The sequence below is a fragment of the Cololabis saira genome, chromosome 3, assembly GCF_033807715.1.
Source record: "Cololabis saira isolate AMF1-May2022 chromosome 3, fColSai1.1, whole genome shotgun sequence".
NCBI lineage: Eukaryota > Metazoa > Chordata > Actinopteri > Beloniformes > Belonidae > Cololabis > Cololabis saira.
The window spans coordinates 18,041,398-18,062,607 of NC_084589.1; the positions used below are offsets into that span (position 1 = coordinate 18,041,398).

At 36.6% G+C, this 21,210-nt stretch overlaps 2 protein-coding genes across 10 annotated transcripts in view; one reads left to right on the top strand and one right to left on the bottom strand.

Annotated features, from left to right (window-relative positions):
* Nucleotides 1-13,014, bottom strand: part of cobl (cordon-bleu WH2 repeat protein) — a 45,695-nt gene extending 32,681 nt beyond the window's left edge. For 5 of the 9 annotated variants that reach the window (XM_061716402.1, XM_061716404.1, XM_061716400.1 and 2 more), the window contains exons 1-2: nt 12,612-13,004; nt 1,686-1,880 (exon numbers count right to left, since the gene is read on the bottom strand). In XM_061716402.1, coding sequence (XP_061572386.1) covers nt 1,686-1,880; nt 12,612-12,637 — 221 coding nt within the window. In that variant the 5' untranslated portion in view covers nt 12,638-13,004. Of the gene's footprint in view, nt 1-1,685; nt 1,881-2,896; nt 3,033-12,611 lie in introns of those variants that run through there. The other 4 variants (XM_061716399.1, XM_061716397.1, XM_061716398.1 and 1 more) reach the window with 4 other exon arrangements.
* Nucleotides 13,015-17,197: 4,183 nt separating this feature from the next.
* ccr2 (chemokine (C-C motif) receptor 2) lies at nt 17,198-21,092 on the top strand. Its single transcript, XM_061716411.1, has 3 exons — nt 17,198-17,327; nt 18,196-18,354; nt 19,428-21,092. Exons 1-3 carry the CDS (start codon nt 17,321-17,323, stop codon nt 20,306-20,308), a joined length of 1,047 nt encoding a protein of 348 aa, XP_061572395.1. The 5' UTR covers nt 17,198-17,320; the 3' UTR covers nt 20,309-21,092.
* Nucleotides 21,093-21,210: the final 118 nt, after the last annotated feature.

Here is a 21,210-nt window from a genome sequence, read left to right on the forward strand (position 1 = left end):
TGAAGTAGAGGGGTCTTGTATGAAAAAGATTTAATATCCACCGAGTCAAGTGCCTCAAACAGGGCGTTACAAAGAGCATCCAGCACTAAGAGCAGAGGCAGTTGTTTGGTGACCTGAATATGGTGCTTGATATTAGAGCTCAATCATCCAGAAAAGCAAAACGTGTATGGCGTGATTAGCAGTGTCTTCAATTAGGACATGCAATTGCATCATGTCCCATATGACATGTTGTACCGAGTGTATCGACCGAAAGGGAACTGCTCTAACCACACACTAAGCTAAAACAGATGGAGACGATTTTGCCTTCAAGCTCTTCACTTCAAAGTATGAGGCTGCATGTGGATGATTTCCATAAATCACATGCATGCTAGTCACTACCCACAGCAATTGAGGGGATACTGGCACGTTCTAGATTTCTTTAATAAATACTGAATACATTTTTTTAAATTTGATATTAATTTATAAAGATTGTTATAAATAATTGTGTATTCTGTGGAATTTATTGCTTGCATGTGCTTATTCATGCTTAAGAAAAAGTTTAACCTGAGCTCAGTAATACAGGAATGACAGTAAGTAATTACTGCATTCATACAAGATTAGTACTAAATGCTATTTAAACGTTTGCTGTTTTGTTTTTGTCAAAATAATGCTGGTTTAAGATTGGTAATCAGTATGAGCCCATACCCAAAGCCCAATTATCATAATTGGTTTTGAAAAGTAAAAAGAATTTGTATCAGAACATACTTACAATCAGCACGTTATAATGGGTCTAATCAATGACATATATTTCTGACTTCACTGTATGTTACTTATGTTTACTGTCTCAGAAACTTAACTTTTTTTTGTATTAATGTGTTTTCAGTATTCCCTCATTTCAGAAAACCTAACGCTGAGCTCCAGTAGGGTTGTGTCAGAGAGAGGGAGGTGTCTCGTTTAATACTTTTATGAGTTTCAATCTTTGTGCAACATATTGTGCAGTATGAAGAGTTATAGAAAGACTGACTGATATAATACTGTTGTGTGTTTATGACAACTCTATTTTGTCTTTTGTTTTAAGTATTGCGCTCTAATGCTGTTACTAAAAATGACACCAAATCTCCATTGACAGTGTAAGAGTAAGTTAAAAGTTCATTTACTTTTCTAAACTAGAATGAAGCATCACAGAGGCAATGCTGGCCCACAGATTCTCTGTTGTTGGTTTTGTTGCTCTTTACCAGAGAAACATCCCCAATTTTCCGCCCCAATGGACAAAACCTCATAAGAGACGGAGAGCATTAGCAGGTCGCTGCCGGGTCTCTGCAACAAAGCTTGTGCTGCAACTGTGCATGGGACCCTCTGACGAGGCCCCACTGATACAGCAGCCAAAACACAACATATACAGTAGTTTGTCTGCTGAATGAACCCCCGCATAAGGTAATGTTGCTAAATATATCTTAAAAACACTTATATAAGGAATATAAAGCACTATAATAGTAGTTAAGGTCAACTCTTAAAAAATAGAGTAAGATTTTAGTATTTATCACATATGATAACCCTCAGGCAAGAATTTGGACATTTTTATGTTTAAAGAACACTGTATCCTTGTGTGTTTCACACACAAATGCAGTAGAGAGATAAAGCAACTGAACAAAAGCCACAAGAATTTGAGTGATTGAATACATGTGTGGCCCTGTGTTTCAACTCACCTTCCATCCTCAGTTATAAAAAGTTGGTTTCCCTTTGGTAGGGTTAACTGTAAGTTCATATGTGGCCTCAGGATGTTCTCTTTGGCCTCGATGGCAGACGTCCCTCCCACATCAGAGTTTCTGAAGATGTGACGTGGAGCAGGTTGAGGTGGCGGAGGTGGAGCATGAGCCTTCATTCTCCTCCTGGACGAAGACCTGGCCAAAGACAGGGAATATACAGTTATACACTTTTATCTGTTTAAACATTTCCAACGTTGTCTCAAATACCCCAGATTATCATAGAAAAAAAGACTGAATTATGCATTATTTCCATGATTTTTTTCTTCTTTTCTCTGCCTCTGTTACATGTTGTTTTTCTTGAGCTTCGTCTCAGCTACTCCAAAGGCTAATAAAAACAACCCACTGCCACCATCTCAGGAGCGGTCTGAATACCAATGACACCCCCCCCCACACACACACACACACACACACACTCATTATTTGTTTTTAGTGCACTTCTTCACTTCATTTAGATTACATAACTGTCCACAGATCTGACATAATCTCTTTGGTTATCAGAATGTACCACCCTTAAATAGCTGTTGGTTCCAGCCCTTCCTCAGACAACTCACAGTAATTTCATAATTCATGGCATCATCATCTCCGCTATCACGCCTATGTCCTCTAAATCAGTCAAAGTACAAAAAGCTTTAACAAAAACCACAGCCCTCTACAAATCTTAAGTTGAAATAAACACAAGAATCTTGTCAGCTGCCATAATCGGCAACAATGTAGACAACAAGTAATGTCACAGTGTTAATTACAGCTTTACTGCGTTACAAAAATCACAGGTTTTAAAAACAAGAAAGCTTATTATGGAACATTTTTAATTTTCTACAACAATTTCAAGAACACAGTAAAATTATTTAGCAAGTGAGACACTTCCTGGGGATTTTGCAGACAATGATTCTAAGATGTAAAAGCATAAATAAACAAATGAAAATATGACAGGAGAGAAACCACAGTCAATCCATAGCTCCCTTTGTTTGACAAATGTCAATGCCATGCAGGTGAAATGCTGCAATCTGAATGTCTGACCTCGGCTCAACGTCAACTCTACCCGACCAGACAGAACAGCTGAGTAGACGGAAATCAAACACTTTATTTTCAAAACAATGACAATTTCAGAACACAACCTCTCTAAAATATCAGAAGATAAGCATTCTACTCACATCAAAAACAATCCTTGTGACGAAGTGTTCCCAAACTGATACTTTAAATATATCTGAAGGTTTACGATTCCTGTTTCAAGGATTCACCACACTCTCCAAAACAATGCTTTTATCGTTAAATGTTTAATCCAGAACGCTAATATTCTTTAAAGTTCCCCAGGCTAATGCAAACGCAAACACAGCACAGCAAAGAAAGAATACACCAACCCAGCCCCTTGAGTGGACTATAACCTGCCGAGAGTTAACCATTAACAGGTATGTTGGATATCAACTAACTCTTAAACAGAGGGCTGCTATCCATTGAGTCATTATGTAATGCACACTATAGTGGCTTCCAATGACACATAAGAAACCACTATAATCTGTCACATAAAGATGACAGACTGTAATCAGGGGCTTGACAAGGATGATCATTATCTTGTCTGAGTCAAATCATAGAGCAGACCGTTTGTATATTTTACTTAGAAGTCTACTTAAAATGTGATTTATTCAATAGAGAGAGATTTTCAGGATATATATATAAAAACACCTGTAAAAGTGTGAGAATTTGCCTATTTCCTGTCATTCCTTGGTCTTTGAAGGTAAACAGAACCGGTCTCTGTGCACCCATGGGACTGGGCCCAGGCCAGGCTTTACACAGGGAGCTAGTATCCTCCTCTCGCCCTCTGTCCCACCGCAACATTTCTCTCTACCCCCCTCTCTTTTTCCTCTCTACCACATGCACAAAGACGCCTTTAGGAAAAGCTTCATCTCCCACAGTGTTAGAATCAGCATAAATGGGGAGAGAGAAAAAAAGTAGGAGAGTAAAGGATAACCAAAGGTACAAAAAGCAGGAAACCCCGCTGCAGCACAGGGGGCAGTAAGTGCTGTGTCGTTACAGGGAGCAGGTTGCAAATGGACTCTTTCTCCCCTGTCTCTCTAACACTCACACACACCTTTCAGAACCTCCCGGCTCCTTCCACTTGACTAAGCAGCATTAACAAGGATACATTTCTATCGCTTCTATTACGTCCCCATTTCCTTCAATCAGCTCACCTTTGTTTGGACTCAAGATATATGTGAAACTCACTGAACCATTCTCTAATTCCACAGGTGAATTTGTGTGAGAAGAATAATTTATTGTCATTTCTTCTATCATTATACTTTGCTTTTTTTCTTCTTCTTCTTCTTCTAACCTCTTTAACATATTAGTTTCAGTGTTGCTCTATTTATATGTACGTGCATGCATGCGCATTGTATACATTGTATACAACTGTGTGCACTTTTTGAAGGATCCACAGGATCCAGAAGTCCCACCCCTATGACAGATACAGACAGTCCAACAGACAATGAATACTGACCAAAAAGCTAGACGGGTATTAGGTCGCGTATTACAATAGGATATTTGAAACAATGAATAAGTGTCATCTAATAAAAACAGACAATTGAGAACGGACATGAAAAATAGGCCAGAAACTGACCTATATTTACTATGAGGCACTAGATATTTGATGACAATAATAATAATAATAATAATAATAATAATAATAATAATAATAATAATAATAATAATAATAATAATAATAATAATAATAATAATAATAATAATAAATAATAATAATAATAATAATAATAATAATAATAACTGTTAACCCTTACTGCTCCCCGGGTGCCGTGCCATTGCATGGCAGACCACTGCTACTAGTTTGACTAGAAAATAGGTTAAAAGTAGAGAAAGAATTTCCCCATCGTGGGATTACTAAGGGAAAATGTATTATTAGAAGGATGCCAGATATTTCACATTAATTAATTCATACTGCCAAACTATGTACTGTACTTAATGAAGAAATATGCAATTAAAATACTTGTTGTTTAAATTCAATTTATCAAACTGAAATATATTTCTTACAAACATTATCTATCAAGTCTTATAAGGTAAAAAAGTTAGTGAGATTCTGGCATGACCAGGAAAACTTAAATGTGGATTAACTTATTTTTAAGTTAAGTCAGTGTAAAGAAGACATATTGCCTTAAAAAATAGATGCAATTAGCTTTTTAAGAAATGCTTGTGAAATAATTTTGTTTAACAAATATACAGTTGTATCACAGAGATGCTGTACAGAAGCTTCTCTTTCAGACATATCTTTTACTTATTTAACCCCCGAAGACACTATATGTTTCCTTGTTGCTCTGAAGTGAAAGCTTGTGTTACATCAGAGTTTATCCATACACAAAAATAACTAGTTGTAATTACAGAAAGGGATTTTGTTTTTCAAATGCCCCCTTTAAAGACTTTTTTTCTGCTTGTTTTATATAGTTATTACTGTACAGGTATATCAATGATTCAATAGCTTCTAGAAAAAGGAGAAAATTGGCTTCTTTGAGTCATCTGTTTTCTTTTGATATATTATACAAATGACATGTTGTTAACAAATTGGTTCATGATCATAATTTTATACACACATGCCATCAATACTATGCAAAAAAATCGGCAAAGTAAACATGTTGTATCCACTTAAAAACAGACAACATGCACCGAAAAGAATGGCCATTAAACTCAAAAGCAAGCTTGTCAGAGCCACGCTTTACTTTTCAACTTCCATCGTGTGGAGAACACAATTTGAATAACACACATCCTGGACACCCAGTTGCTCCTGTCATACTCTAGACTTGCACACTATCCTGCTATTTAGCCAGCATACCCTTGGCTGTCATGGTGTCTCCATGGCAACCTATATTTACAGCACTTGACTGCAGAAGGGAGCAGCCCTCAGTTTAGCAACAGCTGTGGATACGGTCACATAATAGGCCAGTTACTCAAAGTCACAAAAGTGAACTAAGACAGCAAGAGGGGGAAAGAAAGAAGAGATTGGGATTTAAAAAAAAAATTGAGATAAAGACAAATGAAATCAGCAGTGCATTTGTTAGTTGTTGCAACATTTTACTTCAGCATATGCCTACACGATCATATTACTAGCTATGAGGTTTAGAACCCCACCCCAATGCAATGTACGTAAATTGACTCTGATAATGCCAGCTCTAACCCGTCGTATTCACAATCTGCTCCTGCTGCTAGAGTAAAAAAACAAGCAGAACAGTAGAGTAAAGCTATAAAGTACAAGTTTAAAGACATGCTTTTTAAATTTTTCCCTTTTTGCACAGTTTAAACATTACATTTACTGTGATCTTTTGAAGAATATGCCTTTTTAACAGTTTACATTTGTTTAAGGTTCAAGGTAATAAAGTACAAAAAATAATCAGGACTAAAAATGTAACAAAGATGCATTGTGTAGTATTGCAATGAAAGCATTACATTGAAATTTCATTCAATTCTGTACACCAGATTTTGACAAATGCAATCTGAAAAGAATATTATTCATCACGTAACTAATATAAATAGGTACTTCTCCCAAAAAAATGCAACCCCAAAGCAGATGCACGATGTCACACTTAAGAGAAAAACTAAATGATCCAAGAGTATCTATTTCACACCTAGAGGAGAGAAATCCACTAACTTTAACAGCACTACACTTTATCAGAGCTCTCCAACTCTTCTCCTGACACATGTAGTCACATTGTACACTTATGACTAGTGACAAAGAGGCACGCGGTAACGCGGGTTTAAAACCAACTAGCCCTCAAGACAACAAACATTTTCCAAAAATAAGCCAACTTGTGATAGTGTCTGCAGTGCAAAGCTGGAGTAAAACCTATCTAACATCCCCTATGAGGGCTTATTTGAACAAATATCAGTAATACTTTAAATGAAATACAGTTCTCATCTAGAGATATTTAGCTTATGTAGTCACTGTTATCTCCTGCCAACTTTTAAAGTCCAAGTTAAGTTTAATTAAGTTGAAATCCATCAAGAAATTGTGAACATTATTCATTGGTGTTTTTAGTTTTAAGATTTCTCAGCTTTGACCTACATCGCTAATAGTATTGATCCTTTGATACCAAAAGGTTAATAGTCAGTCTCTGAAAGGTTATTTGTGTAAATATTTCAAATTGATCGGATAAGGTTGCTAAATAAGCATTTAGAAGTATAAAAGACATCCCCTGCTAGTATTTTTCACTGTATGAATTACCTTGTGTTGAATTGTGCTATACAGATAAATTTGCCTTGCCTTGCCTTGTAATTAAATTAAGGGCCTGGGTGACGAACAATCCCAGACAATGAAGTAAAATAAAAAGGTTCAACGAGAGAGAAGGGGCTCAGATGGCACAAAGCCCCCATGGATCAGGAGAAAAGGGAATACAACATGTACATGGGTGGAGTCCAACCCTAAGGAGGAAAAGAAGGAAGAGTGAAATCTAAAAGCACAAAAGGAAGAATTCCTAATTAGTCTGTTTTCTATTTCCTGAGATGCCTCTTTAATTAGCCAGAGCTCCCAACGGAGAGACGAGGGGATAACAGCTGTGTAGATATAATCAGGAGAGTTTTTATTGTAGCAACCCAAAGTTCAAGTTCGTTTAATTAAAAAAAAATAATCTAAAATGACAACAACAAAAAAAGTGTATCAATAAATCAAGCTTTGAATATTTGCAATATAGTTTCTGCTACTGAATCTAACATTTGGGGTAAAAAGTGACAAAATAAAACTAAAAGTTCCTGCATTTATTGATGCACTTTTAAAACAGAGATGCACCTGAGGACCCAAGGATAAAGACGGTGCTAAAGCCTTCCACTAGTTAAACAGTAATTATCTGAAAAGGCTATGTTTTGATATGTTGTTTAAATGGAAGAGTATTTTTTTCTCCTTGTAATTACGTAGGCTAAAATAAAGGTTTATAAATGAGCAACATTTCAACCTCTCGCACACTGACCACCTTTGCAGTATTAGTTAACGGTGGAGAATCCAACCAATCGGCATGAGCACACATGCAGTCCGTCTGTCTCCCTCAGTGACAAGCACGCATACCACAGACTTACATAGGACAGCAGGCTTCCAGAAATAAATCTGGGTAGCTCAAAGCAGCTGCATACAGCACACAGACAGACAGAATCTACTGTTGATACTTGACATTGTCAAAATATACATGCAGTTCTTTTTTGTAGATGTCTGGAGGTGCTTTTACTCAGCTGATGCAGAAGTAATTGTGTAGTGGTTCCTACAGTAAGTCACAAAAAAGTCTATGAATACAGCCTGTCCAGATAAGTTAAATATTTCAGATAAAGCACAACATAACCCTAGAATTAATATTCACAGCAGACTGCAGCATTCAAGCCAAGGACTCATTGATGATCTTTTTGAAAATGGCCTTATAACCATAACTATTAATAAAAGAGCAGCAATAAGTGCTTTATTTCTTCAGTACATTGATATCTTATACTTATAAATGTATATTGTGGAAGTTTTTAAGCCAACATGTTCAGTCTGTGTACGTTTGGCCGAGTTCTCACAGTTACAAAAAAAAAGGCTTGTGGCAGCCTTTCATCCACACCCTCTCTATTTAAAACATGATGGCCTGCAAAATGGATACAGCTCCCGTCAGATGCACACTGCTCCATACTGCAAATAAATCATTCCATATGCTCATTGTCCAGCTCACATTTCAGAGGAGTTAAATTGAACACATAATAAAATAACCAAAATGATCAGGTTGAGACCATATGAAACTTCCCTCTTAGACAAAAAGGAAATACAGTACAGACTTTCCAGACAAAACAAAAATAATACAAAAACAGGGAACTCCCTTACTCAGCAGTCCTGACCTACTGCCTGACCAGATAAACCTCTAGTTGGGAAAAGACAGAAATAAACTCAGAGTATTTTAAGACACTTTACTGACTGAAACACTTAACATCCACAGTTTATGCCTAGACTGAGATATACAATTTAGAGTAAACAACATGTAATTATCACAGATATACTATATATGATTCCAGCTAGGAATATTTAGGTAATATCAAAGTAATGCTGATGTATGGGGCAAAAGACATTTAAGGGATTATTTGAGCAGCTCTGTAAGCATTTACAATATTGGCCCAATTCATTTTTATTTAGTCTGAAATTTCATCTAAATTAAATTTAACTATGGAAATGTCAATCTTTTTATGTTGAGTTTGATGAATTCAAAATGGTCTAAAAGTCAATAATTATGACTTCAATATTGACCATAATAATCATGATTATGATTTCATTTTTTTTTTTCCATAATGGAGCAGCCTTAACTTCAGACAGTAACTGGTGCTCACAAGTGCGCATGAATATACAGAGAGACAGGAAACCTTCACCAGCCAGTAATTATCTCTGGGCGTGTGCTGTGGATAAACGGGCACTTATTTTTCATCCAATCTCATACTGCATTCAAATCTGAAACCGATATTTTAAAACCGAACAGATGCAAAACCAGGTGCATCAGAAGCAACAGATGCAGCTAAAAAACAAAACATGTTACCGGCCAAGCAACCAAAGGGGACGCAGATGGCGGCACAAATCAAGATGTCAATGCTGGAACTTTACAAGGAGTCTCTTCTACTTTCTGTTGCTTTTATGAGGCACTTTCAAAATCTAGAAATAGGAAATATGCTAAGCCTTTGAAAATAAGTGGTTGCATGTGTGAGGTTGTAGACGGGTGATCATTACTGGGGACTCAGCCATGTGACCAAAGTATACTCACAAGATTCTGACGCCTCACATGATTATGACTCCAAACAAGACAGACTGGAGAACGGAAAATTCCTATTAAAAGTATGATACCTCAGTAAAACACTTTGAAGACTAGAAAAACAACACACAAGTAAGAGATTTAGCACATGTAAAGTTTATTGCAAGTGCTCTCTTTTTAATCAATCGGCCATTTATTTACATTAGTTTCTTCCTTTTTTATTGCTTATGGATGCTGAAATCCAGACCGTGTAACAAAAACCACATTAGTCTGAAGCTTCATGCCTAAACCTCATTTATCCCACAAACAAGCAAGCATCCGTCACAACAAAACACATAAGCACAGACCAGGTCCAGACATGCAGAGGAAAACATCAGTGTGCTCATTAAGACAGTTAAGGCAGACTTACTGCAGACTTACATATGACTCTACTCTAAACACAATTAGCACACATGATGCTCTAACTCAGAGAGACGGATAAACACAAGTCCTCTTCACAAAAACAACAAACAACTGCGCCACAAAAAAAGACTTCATAATGCCACTGTCACTTGTTCAGATTGCGTGTCCTTTCTTTCACACCAGCATTGGGAAATCACAGGAATAACAACAGCACCTGTGTGTGTGTGGAGTAGTGTGTTCCCTGACCGAGCCAGCTCCCCCTTACACACTCATCCATTTGGATCAATGATTTTACCTCTGCTGACCCAACATACCTTGGATCTATCAAAGGCACAGTGATAACATCTTGAACATGCAGCATTAAAAGGATCCAGAATTAGGAGCAAGTGAACAAAATTCAAGTCTTGAATCACTGATCAATGAAAAAATACACATAAAGGTACTGAGATTCAGTCACTTGAGGAACCAAGTTCCCAGATTTTAGTTTAACCTTTGAATAATCTTGATCTCAGCACACTATGGGAAATCATTTTGTCTCTGAGGAAAGAGGGAGCTGCTTTTTTGCTTAATTACATGTTTTTACAGCTCAGGACTAAGACTTCATTCACTGATCTTTATTCTCTACCTCCAGCACACACACAGGCTTTCCAGTCACTGGCAAAAACACACACAGAAGCACCCGCTGCTCAGATTTCAATAGTCAGGTAAACGTACTTCAGTCACCACGAAATAGCAATCTCCTCTTTCCTCATGCGTCTGCTCATGAGACATGCTGGGTAGGTGAGCTTGTAAAAAAGGTTCATGAGATCTGTTTGTTAGGATTGTGCAATGATGTAAAAGTAGCTAAACCCGGAGGGATGACGACAACAAAAAAGGAGCTCACAAGACAAAAGAGGTTGTCATGGTAATTGGTGTTGAGAGAAATGTTACACGGTGACCAGATAAAAAGCCTGCACTGTCAGGGGGTAGTTCGCTTTGTCATTTGGCCAAAAAGCTCTTGAAAGTCTAAAAATCACTGTAATTAGAAGTTTAAAGTTTAGACCAGAGATACTTGAAAGATTATAGAAGAAAAGCATCCAACCTTGGTGCACATTGTCAATGCTGTTTCAAAGTAAATTCTGTAAGCAACGCAATAGAGGGCAACCAAGTTTGATAACATAGTATTAATTCAGAATATTGAAGATAGCATTGATTAGAAACTCCTGGTAAATCAATGAGTCACTGCTAAAAAGGTGGAAACACCTCATATAAGTGCAGTGACTATTACATAGGTATTATTATAAGAACCACATAATGATGCTGAGATCTGGCTGATAACCTACTCTCCAAATCAGATATGACTTTTTTCTATTTATAAAACAGCCAAGCAATAATGCTTCATAGGCAAAACTACTGTATATTTATATTACTGCATAAAAACAAAGGTAGCTGAAAGTTTGTCCCTTTATCCCCTGAAGATAAGAAAATAAGAGCTGGACTCGAAATTGTACAGTAATTGGCCACACTCCATTAACTGCAGGATTAAAGACCATTATCTGAACTTTTCACCCAAAAACATTCAAATATGTAAACTATTAACAAAACATTCCACTATTCTGAATGGATTCTGTTCTTGAGATGACAATTTGGTATTCACATTTACTCAGTGAAGGTAAGAACTTATTCACAGGTGATACTTGCCTATATTTGCCGTGACAAAGCACTAGTAAGTAAGTAAATTAGTAAGTACATTTTATTTATATAGCACCTTTCACAGACAACGGAATGTCACAAGGTGCTTCACAAAAGATAAAATATAATAATATAATAATAATAATAATAATAATAATAATAATAATAATAATAATAATAATAATAATAATAATAATATATCAATAATAACACAAATAAAACACAACAATAAAAAAAATAAAATAAAAAGTACAAATACGATAAAAACAAGACAATACTGATAAAAGGTCCTAGAATAAAAGTACATAAAATCAACATGGTGGTCATAAAACAAACCTCCCACTGCTAATGTTTAAAAGCTTGGTGAAACAGGTGGGTTTTAAGTTTGTTCAGTAGGATTGACAGAAAGAAAATAAATATGTACATACTATACTATATACTTTCACAGATGCAAAAAGGCGTTTTTGCATTTTATTTTTGCATAAAAGATACTCTCTAACGTTCAGGTGACAGTCGTGTTGTTTGTTGGCGACACACTATAGGTGGACCGCAGATATTCACACAGCAGGCACAAACGTCCGTTAACGTGAGGACAGAACACACACAGTTGCAGGGTCAGGCCTGTGTCGGTCACGGCTGTGTTTTTGTGTGTTTTACGGAGCTTCTGTAAACGGTCCGTGCTTATTCCCGAGTGAACGGGCTGCTGGAAGCGTCTGTGTTGTCACTGTCTACTATAGGCTGCACATGCGAATACGGACTCATGAAACCCAGCAGGAGCCCAAACAACGAAAATTCGTGCATTTTATGTTCTCTTACTAATGGAAATAACATAAGATAAAATAAAAAAGGATTCTTAAAACAAATAAGTACGGACAGTAACGTGTGGGTTAAATATTTTAAGAAATGTAGGATTGAGAGATAATACGAGGACATAAACAGATAAATCGAGATGAACTAAGCTATATTTCATTTTTAAGTTAATTTTATTTACGTAAATCGCCAGTGAGAGAGTATTGGTGTGTTTATCCTGGACTAGTTTCCCCAAACTTACCCTGAAGGCGGTTTACAGGAGTCCATGGCTGCAGAGATTCAGGACGAGCGCTCCTCCAGAAATCCTGCTGTTCAGCGCTTATTCATTACTGCTCACCTGCCGGGCAGCACACCCAAAACACATTATCTTTAAAATGCCGTGCTCTCCAACATGCGCCTCTCAAGGACTAAGCTCGCTTACTCTCAAAGAGCTGTATAATAAAGCTCGACAAGTGTCAGTATTTCACAGAGATAACAGTTCGGTGACCTAAAGCGCAGCGACCGGTAATAAGTGACGATGATGGTTAACTAACTGCAACACAAGAGCCGAGACATAATCCTACTTTTGTTTTTCTTTTAGAAAGAAAAAAAGATGAAGAAGTCTTACGGAGTCATTGCCACTGACTGTGTTACTTGTCAAATCCACAAATACTTTTGGGTAACCCCGGCTACTGTCATCAAGTTCACCAACATTTTGAAATCATTTCCGGCAAAATATTTCAAAATAAAAGGTCAAAATAGAACGTTTCATACTGTTTTGTGATTATTTTGTATACTGCATAAATGCTAAATGTAACTAAGATCCACAAACTAAAAAAAAAGTATTTATGGATGTGCTTTGTTTTGATTATGAGGCAGCAGTGACGATCAGGGCCACTTCAGTGCAATTTCGTCACCAGTTTTGGCTTATTTTCCCTGCTGTTACTTCTACTTCAGAGTGGCTCCTTTTCTTGCTCTGTCAACACCATAGTATGCCCTTCCGCTGGAAGAAAAATAGAGAAAACACTAAGACCACTGTAGTGTGCTTGAGTGTTTCCTCTCTCTGTCCTCGCATCCTTCCCCTCCCTTCTCTCGTCCCTTAATTGCAGAATATTACTGTTATTTTGAAGGTAGTGCCTACAGGACTACAGTTCCTAGCGTGTCTGTGTAACTTGATGTGGTCGTCTAAAGCCCGCCCTCGTCAGCAGGGCTCACGCCAATCATCCTCTCTGGGAATCCATGGCGCACCAGCTGGTGAGCGGCGGCTTGGAAAGTAACAAGCACAAACAAAATTAGGATTCCTCTGAGGTAGGGGCGTCTTTGGGGATAGTTTAGGGAGCCCCCCCCCCCCCCCAAAAAAAAAAAATGTTATAATAAAACATCTATAGGGTGCTTATGAATAGGTAAACAATGTTTTGGTTGTGCCCTTTCCAATTGCATGAGCCTACCGAGAGCGTGCCGCTCCGTTCCGGTTTATCTCTAAGAGAATCTCAATATGAAAAATTAACCAGGCCATGTTTTCATTGTACTGGCGTCATTGACACGTCATCATCAACTCCATTCCGTAGAATCTAGTACAGGAAAAAAAATCCATACTACTACTACTACTACTACTACTACTATACTACTACTATTACTAATGCTACTACTGCTACTACTACTACTATTACTAACGCAACTACTACTAATAATAATAATGCTACTACTACTACTACTAGGCTTTATGCTTCCATACTACTACTACTACTACTACTACTACTACTACTGCTACTACAACTACTACTACTACTACTACTACTACTACTGCTACTACAACTACTACTACTACTACTAGGCTTTATGCTTCCATACTACTACTACTACTACTACTACTGCTACTACAACTACTACTACTACTACTAATGCAACTACTACTAATAATAATAATGCTACTACTACTACTACTACTACTAATATCTTTAACATATCTTGCTTCGCATGTAATAAGACTAGGTAATATATTAGTTTCACCTTGTTGAATTATTGAAATAAATTAACTTTTACACCATATTCTAGTTGAATTATTGAAATAAATTAACTTTTATACCATATTCTAGTTGAATTATTGAAATATATTAACGTTTACACCATATTCTAGTTGAATTATTGAAATAAATTAACTTTTACACCATATTCTAGTTGAATTATTGAAATAAATGAACTTTTACACCATATTCTAGTTGAATTATTGAAATAAATGAACTTTTACACCATATTCTAGTTGAATTATTGAAATAAATGAACTTTTACACCATATTGTAGTTGAATTATTGAAATAAATTAACTTTTACACCATATTCTAGTTGAATTATTGAAATAAATTAACCTTTACACCATATTGTAGTTGAATTATTGAAATAAGTTAACTTTTTCACCATATTCTAGTTGAATTATTGAAATAAATTAACTTTTACACCATATTCGAGTTGAACTATTGAAATAAATTAACTTTTACACCATATTCTTCACCAGTAGGCTATATTATACATCTGGGCTGATGTGGACATACATAGCATAGGAGGCTATTTCAGTTGCTAGTATGGTTGGCTGTCTATACAGTCATGCAAGTTTAATGCTATAAAAGCACTTTAAACTTTAAATCAAAGCATTTTGTTTTTTCATATAAAATAAACACATTTTTATGCAGTTTAGACGTTTTGGGGCTTTTTTTTGGCTCCTGCGCTGCTGAAATCAGGGCGTCCCTTATTTCTATTTTTGAAAGGTGGCAACCCTAACTACAACTACTACTATTACTACTACTAATGCTACTACTACTACTAATGCTCTTACTCTTACTAATACTATTACTGCTACTGTCATTTAGCAGATGCTTTTATCCAAAGCGACTTACATCTGAGAGAACAACACAAGCAGGAAATCACATAGGAGGGTCCATCATGGATCAGCTGGTCAGACTGGTGTCAGTCCAGTTGGACACAGGTGCTGCCATGCTAGTGCTAGATTTATTTATATTTTTTTCAATTTCATTTAATTAATTAATTTATTTTCCATGTTAATAAAAATTAAGTGCACATTTTTCCTGCTACTTTTCACTCAGCTGCACAGAAACTCAAAGCTACAGAAACACTAGTGTACAGGAATTCTAGGGAAAAACAACATTTTTTAAGAGTAAAGTAGCCATAGTTATGGTTGCTTTAGGTTACAGTTCCAGCTAACAAAAATGATAATCTCTTGTAATTAATGAGGCCAAAGCTCCCCATTATGAAAGATAAACAGCAAAATGAAGACTGTTTAAATAGTCAGACTGAATGCAAGATTGAGGACATCAGTGATGTTAATTACAGGACACACATTACCAAGTTACAAATGTAAGATTATTTTACATCCTTTTTTCCAACTCCAGCTAATTTGTCCTGACTCGTTTTGAATTGTTTGTTGAATGTTCCAGTGAACCACAATTCACAAATAATGTCTGATTTACATCAGTTACTTTTCTGTAAATTATTATTTAATTATCTACCTGGGTACAATAGCCAAATCAGCCTAATCCAAAAAGATTGTGGTTCTGCTTTATGATACAATATTTTAAACAATTTCAATAATTTGTTTTAGCTTAACACATATATAAGGCATCTGTGCCAAACAGCTATACAGTTATAATAACTTGACATTAAGCGTACATAAACTTCTATGTTATAGAATTTTACTTTTGATGAAAGCTTTCAGGTGGGTGTTTTCTTGATGTTGCAGCTGTGTTATGTGTGGAAATAAAACTGTCAAAATGACTAGATACTGTAACAATCTGGCCTTCAGATATGGATAATTTGTTAAGGATTAACTTAAGTAATTGCCACTGCAATGCTACTTCCTTAAAAATAATGGTTACATTTGCAGATTTTGTCGTTATAAATAGCCCCCTCCAATAGGGGCTAGGCCTGCAACCCCTCTTAAAAATTGAATGATGTGCCTAGCTAGGATTTGAAAATGTTAATATATTGAGTTTATCATGTAATTGTCTTTTGTTGTCTCAGTCTGACCAAAACACAGCCTATGTAGGGTTCATACAGCCAGGACAAAGCTCCATTCAAATTCTAGGAGAATTCAAAAACGTCTCTATTGCTTTGTGCTTATTTTGTCCAACATGGTGCAGCACCTTGTCCACAAGAGGTCAGCAGTGTCATGGGATTATCACCAAATTAGGTAAATGACAGATATAAAATAAAATATTTATTCAGAAATTATTTATTTTTGTTTCCCCCGTAGTTGCTTGGACTGCATGTGGTTTTTCTCCAGGAACTTAAACTTCTTTACACAGTCCAAAATCACAGGTTTTTAAAAGTTTTTAGTTTTTTTCCCAACATGATGAAACAGGTCCTGAAAATCGATGTATGTGTTACTACCTAATGGAAGTAAGAATGTCTATGTAAACATCATAAATGGTGTGATGTGTGAACTATAGTAAATCAAAAGATCAATGGTTTGTACCTGCGTCGCCCTGTCAAAAGAGGCCCGGAGCCTTTCCTTGTTCTCATTTGGGTAAAAGTGGAATCCACACTTGGGATTTTAACAGGCTGGTAATTTTCAGATTTATAATACTCTGACTCATTGCTTTATGGCTCTGTCCCTTGATGAAATTAGGCATTAAAGGTAATATCAACTGTTATTTGCATGCCTTTTATAAAGGGTCTCAAATTTGTCAGACACATGTTTTCATCTTTGTGTTTTTTTGCTCTGTACAAAATATGAACCCGTGGTCAGATAAGGATCTTGCTTTTAGGCAAACAGGAAACAACGCCTGCAGTTCTCTTTCTCTGCTGTGTTCATAAATAGAGAACGGCTGCCTTTGAGACAATTATTACTTCTTCTTTAAGAACGTCACATCAACATAGATCCAGACAGAAGGAGCAAAGCAGCTTTGAAGCATTAACTCCGTCTGTACTGGATAGAAGAAGCCATCGCTGAGACATCACCATGACAGGTGAATACGCTCTAACAAAATCCCACATTTTTACAATATTTCTACATCACTGTTTTATGGAATTCTTGAAAATTTAGTTACAGTATGTTGTATATGTGATGTGTAACTCTAAACACTTGATTGAATTAAAATCTAACTTCTGTTATTCAGCGCTAAACAAATTTTATTGTATGATGTTCCCCAAAATGATTTAAGAACTGCCAATTATTTATTTGATAGACTTTTGTGTTTATTTTTATATAAGACAGCCTACTATCAAGTCTGTTAGGTTAGACAATGTAAAAATAGGTTACATGAATATAATTATATTTATGGTAATAAGTCCAATATGTAAATTAAATATATATGTTATTATTGTATGTGGAGCACATAAGATCACCACAACATAAGCAAACTAAACAAATAAAACAGTATATGTCTGATGGCATATAGTTAGATAAAATGCAATTACATATTTAGAAGTAAATTCAGATCAAAGGCCTTTATAAATTAATGTGAATAGCTGTCATAAATGTACACTGTGATAGCATTACCTCTGGAAACCAGCAGGTGGCAGAATAATTCCTATTATCACAATAAAGGCTACTTCCAGCTCATGGGTTAAAAAAAAAAAAAGAAGAAAGTTATGATTTTATTTTTACATTGATTGTGCCCATGTAATTCAATCCATTTGGCAGGCTTCTGTTCAGAGGCACCCGTTTGAGATTTCTGCCTCTACGTTTGTCAAGTGAAGTGTAACCCTAATGTCACCAATATTATAAATACATGACAAATGCAGCAAAAGATATAGTAGGTTCCCTGTGAATGGAAAACTGTCAATGAATTTGCTTGTAAATCTTGATATTTAAAAGAAAACCTCTTTCTACAGATATGCATGAAAATTTTACCATCACCACAATGGCGGATTATTCTTATTATTATGATTACAATGACACCTTTGCACCCTGCGACTATGTTGAGATGATAAGCTTCAGCAAGACGTATCTGGTCACTCTCTACAGTTTCGTGTTCATCCTGGGTTTCTTAGGTAAGTGCATTTACCACTAACAGCCAAAATATTTGGACACACATGCCATTAACAATGAAGGTGGACTGGGATACTGTTCTTACAATTTCACTGCAGTTAGCTTTCATGTTGTTATAACGGATTCATATTAAAGGGGACCTATTATGGCATCTAATCCCTATTTTAAACAGGCCTTGAATGTCTTAAAAACAAGCTTTTGATTGGTTTTGCTAAATAAATTAGAAATTCAGCCTCTAAAACATGTCTTTATCATCCCATTCTTTAACCTCATTCTCTATGAGGGATTCTGAGTGGGCGGGGCTATGATAATGAGGCTCTGTGCTGATTGGCTGCCTGAATGACGCGATACACCACTACGAAAAAATGGCGGAAGCTCCGGCCGGCGGAGTTACACCGTGTCCTAACTGCATGCGATGCGAGCGAGCGTCAGCGACAAAATCAATTCCATTGCTTTATTTTCTATTGGACTGTCCTAACTGGCTGTAGCAACGCAGCGCGCCGTTTTGAGCTGAACATTTGTCGGACGCCCTCCTTCTATTTTCTTCCTGTCGCTCGCGTTGAAAGCCGGTTGAAAGCGCTGTAGGAAATGGTCACGGATGGGTAACGCCTGATCCAGTTAGTTGAAATGAGAAGTTATCTTTATGATACCTCCTTATTTCACTACAAAAACCTCAATAAAGTGGCAGCTGGCTGGAGGGAGATGGACAGAGAGCGTCCGATGTCACGCAGTGCTACGCGATAGTCGGACGCTCTCATGCAGTTACACGGTTTTATAGTTGTGGGCGTGGTTTGCATTTTGGTTACGTAACGAAAATCAACTTAATCTGAACGGCTCGTAGAAGTCACATGACACTGGATGGATCATCCGGGCGGCTGTACAGACACTGCAGAATTTGGTTGCTTTCCTCCTTCTCTGAGTTGGCAGGCTGAGGGGAGACCACTTTATATATGTTAGCCAGAGAAAACATGTTTTTCATAATAGGTCCCCTTTAAAGATTTGCATTGTGGGTGTAACTGAGATGAATGAAAATCAACATTCTAATACTAATGTTTTTTCTTCCCTCTGTCTCAAGGTAATGGACTAGTGGTTTGTGTCCTGGTGAAGCACAGTAAAAAGGCCAACGTCACAGACTTGTGTCTCTTCAACCTGGCCCTCTCTGACCTCCTCTTCATTCTCACGCTGCCTTTCTACTCCCACTATATCATGGTGAACCATTGGACTTTTGGAGACTTTATGTGCCGTTTCAGCTCATGGATGCACCAGACTGGTTTCTTCAGCAGCATCTTCTTCATGGTTGCCATGACTCTGGACCGCTATGTGGTCATCATGTACACTCACAGAGTGTCACAATACCGCAGAATGAAGGGATGCCTTGGTTTGTGCTTGGTTGTTTGGTTCTTGAGCTTGTTTGTTTCTCTGCCAACTTTATGCTTTACAAAGGAAACAAATGAGACTCACAGGCTGGGATGCTCTTATTCGCCGGAAAATAAAAATTGGATCCTATATGAACATTTTGCAACAAATGTGTTGGGTTTAATAATTCCCTTGTCGGTGATGGTGTTTTGCTACTCCAGGATTATCCCCACACTGGTGAACCTGAAGACTATAAAAAGACACCGTGTTATTAAACTGATCATTGCTATCATGGTTATCTTCTTCTTGTTCTGGGCTCCCTATAACATTTCACTTTTTCTGAAGTTTCTGTTTTCAAATGGTACAATCCCAAGCAGCTGCGACATGGACACGCAGATTAAACTGTCAGTAATAGTGACTGAGGCTCTTGCTTACACTCACTGCTGCCTAAACCCCATCATTTATGCCTTTGTGGGCCAGAAGTTTATGAAACGAGCCTTGCAGATTGTGAAGTCGGTGCGTTTCACCTCATATGCCTCATCCAGGAAAAGTTCAGTCGTGTCCCGATCCTCTGATGTTACCCACGCTGCAGTAATGTAGCAAGTACATGTTAATGTAATACAATCCTTGAACTTGACCTGCAAGTACTGAAGTCGTTTCATTTGACTCACGTTGGAGACCATTCCTGGTTCGTGTGGCAATAATTAGTTAAGTTTCTTTTTACAGTTCCAGTTTCCATTTAAGGTTAAACCCCTTTATTATAATCTCTGAAATTGCAATGGCGTGTTTTGTTTTGATCAATGCACTTCCTTTTTCCCTGCTGACGTTGGCAGAACCATTACTGTACATCAAAACAGACTTCATGTTTGCGACAGCTTGCAACCACAAAGTTTGCAGTTGTTTTCGTGGAACTTTTTTTACCATTTTGTTTGCCATGGGGAAAAACGTAGTGATAATAATTCACATTTTCAGAAGTAGAGCTAGTTTATATGGCATATCTTGTACATATGAAAGTTGTTATTCGTCAGTCTGTTTACAATGGAAAACCATTGTCATTTTGCCTTTTATCGAAACTTGATCATATTTTAACCAGTTTTTATCTATTGTTCTTTTTCCTTTATTTCTATCTGTTTTTATTTCAAATCATGCTTTTTATTTCTCCTATGTGATGTTTTAATGTCTCAGTAAAGCACTTTTATTCACCTTGTTGTTCAATTGTGCTATACAAATAAACTTGCCTTGCCTATATTTGTAAAAAAATGTACAGTGGGCTGCATGTACCTTTTTATTTTGAATATATAATTCTTTATTCTGAGATGCTTTCAAAATCATTACAGATATTTGTACAAACTCCATAAAGTGACTTCTTTAATGGATTTATATAATTCTGGGTAGAGTTTCATTGAATGCTTAGTTTTTTTTATTTTTCAAAGATAACCTTTTTTTCTTCACCTTTTTCTGTGTGTGTCATCTTATGAACTCTTTGTATTAAAAATGACTCT